This window comes from Eleutherodactylus coqui, chromosome 3 (genome assembly GCF_035609145.1).
Source record: "Eleutherodactylus coqui strain aEleCoq1 chromosome 3, aEleCoq1.hap1, whole genome shotgun sequence".
NCBI classification, from domain to species: Eukaryota; Metazoa; Chordata; class Amphibia; order Anura; family Eleutherodactylidae; genus Eleutherodactylus; species Eleutherodactylus coqui.
In genome coordinates this window covers 267247093-267254310 of record NC_089839.1, presented here as the reverse complement: position 1 = coordinate 267254310, position 7218 = coordinate 267247093, and the positions used below count along the sequence as shown (strand labels likewise).

The 7218-nt window shown below is 40.3% G+C and overlaps 1 protein-coding gene across 1 annotated transcript in view; it reads right to left on the bottom strand.

Annotated features, from left to right (window-relative positions):
- Positions 1–404: 404 nt before the first annotated feature.
- Positions 405–7218, bottom strand: part of PALMD (palmdelphin) — a 46480-nt gene continuing 39666 nt past the window's right edge. The window contains exon 8 of the mRNA XM_066597390.1: positions 405–4977. Within this exon, the coding sequence (XP_066453487.1) occupies positions 4934–4977 (44 nt within the window). The 3' untranslated portion in view covers positions 405–4933. The remainder of the gene's footprint in view (positions 4978–7218) is intronic.

Genomic DNA, 7218 nt, shown 5'->3' with positions numbered 1-7218 from the left:
AGCTATCCCTCTTTGCTTTGTGTTGTCAGCAAATTTGATCAGTTTCCCATCAATTTCCTCCTCGAGATTATTTATAAAAATGTTGAACACTGGACCTAGAACAGAGCCTTGTGGTACCCCACTTGATACATTTTTCCATTAGGATCCATATTTCCTGGATCCACCTTCTTCCCTTTTTTGAAGATTGGAAAAGGGCAAATGTTGTCCCTATCTTCTGGGACTTCTGCTGTCCCTAATTCATATAGGATATACAGTGCACCTGAGCCTACACTGGGCCTTTCTGCAGGCATACTTGAAAGCAAAGTCCACACAATGTATCTGTATGTCCAAAAACATAATTACTGCTATGGAGCATAACCTTTAGACAATACACAATGAAAACCGATAGAAAAAAAAACAACATGCTCTGTCTTTTAATCTTTATTTCCTTTTTGTTACCTGTGAATTACCATACAGACATGACAAATAAATAAGAGGCGGTAAGCAACCTAGAAACCATACGTTCTTAAGACAAAATAAGGCACAGCTCTTCCATACAACATGACTACATACTAGTGATACATTTGGCTTAATAGGTGCAAGTCAGGATCAGCCCTGGTTACTTACGGCAGTGGTTTCTAGCACAATGATTGTCATTACATTATTCTACATTGAGGAAACATCTCTTCAACACCATTGGTTAAACCAGGCTTGAAAATTAAAAAATCCTTTTCATATTTGTAGGAATTTTTTGTATTACCAGGACTAAGACTGGGACCACTGACAGTAATAGGTTGTGTGTGGAAAGGTAATTGGCACACAACTAACGAGTTTGATAGAAGGGGGCAGGGTTATAGCTAACAGCCACTGTCTGCTACAATGTAGAAACCATACTGTAAAACATATTTAGATAGTGGTACTGACACTGCTGTTTTCTGGAGATCCACAAAAAACATGGATGGGGAAGGAGGAGATCGGACTATCCTCCAATCCATAGTTTCCTCATTAGTTGACAACTAGGGCCAGCTTAAAAAGGCTGTCCGCTTTGGAAAATCCTAGCATGTTAGAAGGCACCTCTGAAACTACGTTGAGCACAGGGTGTCATGTTGCTTGGATGTAGGAGAACCTGGAAGAACGTTTTCTGTTTCCCTATAGTGTCTCAATAGGGTAAATGAAATCAATAAGCTTTACATATAATGCACATGTATGTTCCGTCCTCCATATGTAAGACACTTCTGTAGTGTCTCTTTTCTTTCTAATTGGTTGAGGTTCTCAATCCAGATGAGAAACCATCCCCCCTTCTAGTTTAGGATTCCATAAGGCCTGCTTTATGATGGTCGAGTAGGCAGGCAAGTTTGCGGATTATCCCTATTGGACTGTTTGTTGGAAAAGTCCCTCTGATAAGCTGATCAGAATGTGTCCTTTTGACTGCTTGAACAGTAGAGTAAACAGGCGAGCACTGGGGAGCGTTGAGTCAGAAATGTATGTCGGGAAGATGAGGATCATGCAGTTGAATGTCAACTTCCAAAATATTTGTTCTTGAGGACATAATGAACAAGATATACTGGGTGTCAGGTGAGATAGCTGATGGTACAGGAGCATTAGGCAAACAAACTATAGGCATCCTGACGGTCGATAAAGGGCAATAAATCAACCATGTATCAACATGTGCAACTTCTCCCAAATTGCGTGGCTTAGGCCAAACTACTGCTCTACATGCATCCTGCTCTCGGCACACCCAGTAATTCGTTGATTTTGCTGGGGAAAGCCATGGCCCACCAACTATTTTTACTGTAGGGAGAAGTGTAATGTTACAGGATGGCTATTCCCATGATAATACAAGGAAGGCAGGAAGTCTTCCAGAACGGGAGCAGCTCTTCATAAGTGGCTCTCCATTCTGGGTCATAGATGGAGTGGACCCTGCTCTGACATTTATTTGTCCTAACAGGACATATGAATTAGGGTTATGCTCTTGGCACAACCCCTTTAACTATATACAGTTATACAGAACACATCCAAATACTGTGCTTGTGTACATTTTACTAATAACTAATCAGCTATCTGTATAGAAGGAAGACTTCAGGGTACTATTTGATGGACAGGTTTTTCCAACATTTCATACTTTAGTTTCCAAACTCTGAAATTTTAGTATTTTCTGTTCCGCTGGGAACAATGAAGCAGTGATAGCAATTAAAGGTTATAACGGGCAGCGCTGCAAGGATAACAAAGGGCCTGTTTTACACCATTGTTCATAAATAGACTTGTCTGTTTCTTGATCTAGATACATTCTAGCTTGTAATTTACCCTTCCCAGACCTTATTATTATCCACACCAGTAGAGTATAACACAACCACGAATGACAGCAATTACTACAAATGGTCATTATGAATAGATGCATCAGATCTGATTATCTGACCTGCTCACCAATGGTGCTATAACTCTAAGGAGAAACCCCATTATGATGCGATAAAGTATCCCGAATACTGTACCAGTGTTATGCTTTGGAGTTATCCAGAGACTTGCAGGGCTTGGACCAAAACCAGAATTGCATGATGCTCCATCTGATGCCCTATATACTGGGGCATATTTTCCCCTTCTAAGCACTGCTAGTGGCACAACATGGTCTTCTACATAACAAGCGGTACAGACTGATCAATTCTCCTAGTTTTCATAATTAACAAAATCGATTTGCAAAATTTGTGACTTTTCTCCTTACGAAAAGTGGGCAAGGTTTACTGGAAATGGGGAGGGGCCAGCAACTTTCCAACAAATCAGTTCTAAAGCCAGAAAATGGCATAAATGTTGGCACGAACTGACTTGGAACAGACCAAATGTATTAAAGTAGGGGACACCTTTTAATAAATTTGGAACAAAATAGTCAAAAAAAATGGAGTTTCAGACAAGTATGGGAAACTCCATACCTGATCCCATTTTTCAGCGTAGTTATCCAGCAATGTATGGGGAAGTGCAGAAATATCAGGATGAACCAGAGTAGAATACTAAGTTTTGGAATATTAACCCTTTCCAATCCAGTTTGTATCCTAGTTTTCCTAAGGGGCTTACTCTTTTTCTGCCGTTATAAAGTGGCACTATCTGCTGGCTAAAGCCAGTACTGCATGAGGTGACCAATGGATAGGCTCCGACAGCAGAGAGGCTGGCAATATACAGTAAGAGAACCCAGACGGATTTCTTCCAGCATCGGAGCTGTACAGCCTTAAATCATAATGTCTTTAGACGTCAGACAGTGGATTGGAAAGCCATTTAGGATTATCTGATATTTTTAAGACGACGCCTCATAACCGTGAATTCAGCATGACATCTAACCATGCATGGCTGACCTACAACCCTCCCAAATTAGTATTAAGAAAATGAGACACCTGCTTCTCTAATTTATATTATCCACCCTCTTTAACCAAGAAATAAGGGTTTGTGCCTAGATCCTAGAATTTTTTTTTAACCAAGATATAGTCAATGTTACCAAAGAAAATATTGAAGACAATTTATAGTAAGCTAGGTTTACATCACTTTGTATGGTCATGTTTGGTGTAGAGGCCAAACACATCTAGTGGCTTCCGTTAAGCCAATGCATTCTCAGAATATGTCATCAAGTTGATTGGCAGGGGTTCACAACTCAGAATCACTGCTAATTAGCTTATTGAAGTGACAGCAGCACTCAGCTGAGCGCCGCTGATGCTTTAATCTACACCAGACACAGCACCGCACATTGTATAGTGGCTGTGCTTGGTATTGCAACTCCGTACGATTCACTTGAATAGGACTGAACTGCTTTCAGATCATATGACTGATGAACGTGACGGCCTAAAAAAGAGGCCTGCAGTAGTCAACTGAGTGCCGTGCCCTCTTCATTCAGCAGGGATACAAGCAGCAGACTGCTGCCGTTCAACTATTGATGAGCTGTCCAGAGGATGGGTGGAAAATGATGACCTTTTTCACATAGCAACTACCGTGCAAATCAACACTAGATCAAGTGGTTTACATGATAACTACGTACATAGATCTGATCCCTCATGTGAACCTGAAAAAAAAAGTTTGTCTGCTGCATCAATTAGTATAAACAGGCATTTTACAATTTGCCGAATAGGAAGCAGTGACAGAGGAGTTGACTAGAGGTGGTTATGGTCCAATGAACGCTCAATATTACCCAATTATTCAGTATAAATGCATGCCAAGCGAATGATATACAGTTGCTACTTCACCATGGGTTGCATGCTTGTTCCGATTTAAAGGGGCTTTACTCCTGGAAAACCCCTTTAAGAGAACTATAAGGAGATTCCAGCAGATACTTATTTCCTTTCCCTCTTCTACTATCTGCTCATATTTTTTTTAGTGGGAAGCAGAGCTTAAAGATACAAATGTGAAGGAGCCCTCAGTCAGCATTACATAACCTTGCAGTAAAATGCCGAGGAAACATTTTATATATTTTACCAAAGCAACCCCAAGCATGGTAGAATTAGGCTTCTCCTCAAACAAAGAGCAGACTTTGAAGTTTCGCCTATTATGCAACTAACAATTGGGGTAATTATCTTAAAGAATAAAATATCAAGCCTCTAAGTACACGGGAAGTCAAGTCAGATCTTGTCCGAAGCTGCATATAATGACAGAACTACAAAAAGTAACGCAATACAAAAAAGTCAAATGCACAAGGTTAGACTCATCGGAAAGTATCTTTCAATCCTCAAAAGAAACAGGTTGCTATACCAAAAGACATCAACTTGCATAGCATTAGTCACAGAAGCAATACGGCAGGAGACAGGCACTAGTGGCTCTCCAGCTACTGTTGAAACTTGTAGTCCCAGAATGCATTGCCAGTTCAACGACAGCTGGAGCGTGCGGTTGGTTGCCTACTGTAAAATGTCCATTAAAAATGTATACACAAGTCTCTGGAGTTCTTCATCCATTAGTTTAAAATCTCCATAGGTAGTGAGTGCGAATCTTAGATCACTTTTTTCCCCAGCTTGGCCATTCTAATTCTCAATGCTGCGTGAATGAAGAGAACAAGAGAGAAGAGAATCAGGAATATTTCCAAAATGTTTCATATTTAACTCTTTTTGAGGAAAAGGGAAAGGAGTGTAGAGCAGGATTGCCAACGTGAAGGTATTCTCTAGGAAAAGTTGACTGTTGGCCAACATTTCCTACGATCAGCGATATTGACATCTTGTATTTTTGTACTTTCACTAATAAATTGGCATAAAGTTAGTAAAATCTTCTATTTGTGGCATTATCAGGGGCACACAGTACAGGGAAATAGTGCGACTACAGGATAAGCAGTATAATATGAACTATTCCATTAGATGGGGAATAGGGGATGGGATCAGAAATAAAAGCTCCGTAAAGAAGAGCAAATTTGACTCAGTGGGCAATCAATAGTTCGGTAACCAATTACACTGACAAATTGATGTTATAGATTTAAGATTCACCACAAATTGGGTTGATTTTGGAGAATTACATTTCTAAAAATGTTTTCATCTATAAATGGTAAGGAAAAAAAAAATTGTGAAAATTTACAGAAATTTTGGCCGATTCCCACTTTGGAGAGTCATTAAGTATTTTAGTAATCTCTAGTACTAACTACTAATTGGGTCAGGGTTCTAATGGTTGGCAACCATGCTAAACTGCCAAAAGAGAATGCAGAACAACATACCTCAGCATTATTCCCAGTGGCAAAAGCAGAAGTTTACAGACAGTTAGAAAGGAGGCAGACTCGTGAAAGCATATCCACAAATCATAGAAATGGGTTTTCCAAAATGGCAATTACATTTGGGAAGATGACTTAACAATTAACATCATTGTGCATTCAGTGTGGTATCCAGTGGGATTCAGTGTGGTATCCAGTTCAAATGTAGTTTTTGAAAGGGAAATCAAATATTTTGCCCAAAATCCATCATTACACTTAATGCAAGGCGCAGCTACTTCTCCAAAAGGCCAGTACATAGAATAATCTGCGAAATCCAGTCAGGGCCATCCAGAAAACAGGTAGAAGTGTCTGATATTGAACAAAGAGAAAGGAAGAGGTCTCACTAACTATGGGTGTTCTTGAGACCTCTCTTCTCTAATCTGAGAGGCTAGGTCCACCTCTGAAAGCAACTTTGCAAAAAGTTTTTAATTACAAACTTCCCAACATTTTTTTGGCTAGAGCTACAATGCAAACCTAGGTGTCTGCAGATTCAGACTATGCTTAGGGTTTGTCTGTTACCATGTAATCACCCTTTTGTTCAATCTACTTTTTGATAACTTAACTGGGTTTTCCTCGTAATTATTACAGTGGTGACAGTAGGGAATGCATTTTATAAAAAAAAAAAAAAACTAGTACTCCCCCTCCCTGCTGCAGAGATGCTCCCCCTCTGGTCTTCTATTTACTTCAGCTGAAGCGGTCACTTGGGTAGTTAACCCAGGTGAGCACTACAGCCAACAGAAGGCCAAACAAGGATGCCATCAGCAACATCCCATAAACCTCTCAGAGAGCATCTACATTAGAAGCCCACATGACAAGTTTAGGGACATCACCAAGCCAGAAGAACTGCTGACGTCACCTGTCAGATGCCGGAGCACCAGTCCGGTGTCATGGCGAGTATATTATTCCTATATAGTTTTGGGAATGGGGGCCCAAAACTAAATAAAGAATTACAAACCCCTTTAAGGTGCCCATACACCTTCAATAGTTGTCGCCAAACGCTCGTTTGACTGACAGCCATCTATGTCAACATCCCCATACACAATCATTCAATGAAGCTGAATCTCCCCATGGGAAATGCATCTTCTTCCTGGAGATGCACCTCTGGCAGAGGTGCATCTCCAGGAAGAACAAAAATATTGGGTGTTGAAATTCAACATGTTAGACTTTTCTTTACCCCAACATCTTCTGTCAAGGAAACGTCAGAGGCGCCCCTGTACACATACGTCAGAGGACCTCATGTGTATGCTGGCTTTTTAGGTTAACAAGAAGTAGGGAACAAAAAAAGTGTCTGCAGGATCAGACTACGCTCATGTTTTGTTTGATTGCTACCATGGAAGCACAGGGGTTTGCATGAGAGCTGTAGACACAAAGTGATTGGAAGTTTTTAATCAAGACCATTTGCAAAGTTGCTTCTTTTTCATTTTGGATGGATTGAAACAGTTAAAGAAAATTGGTTGTGAAGGTGGCCATTGCCTTCAACTCATGTGCCAAGATCTTAATAACCAAGGATAATGAGGGATTTGGGGGAAATGGTAACCATCATT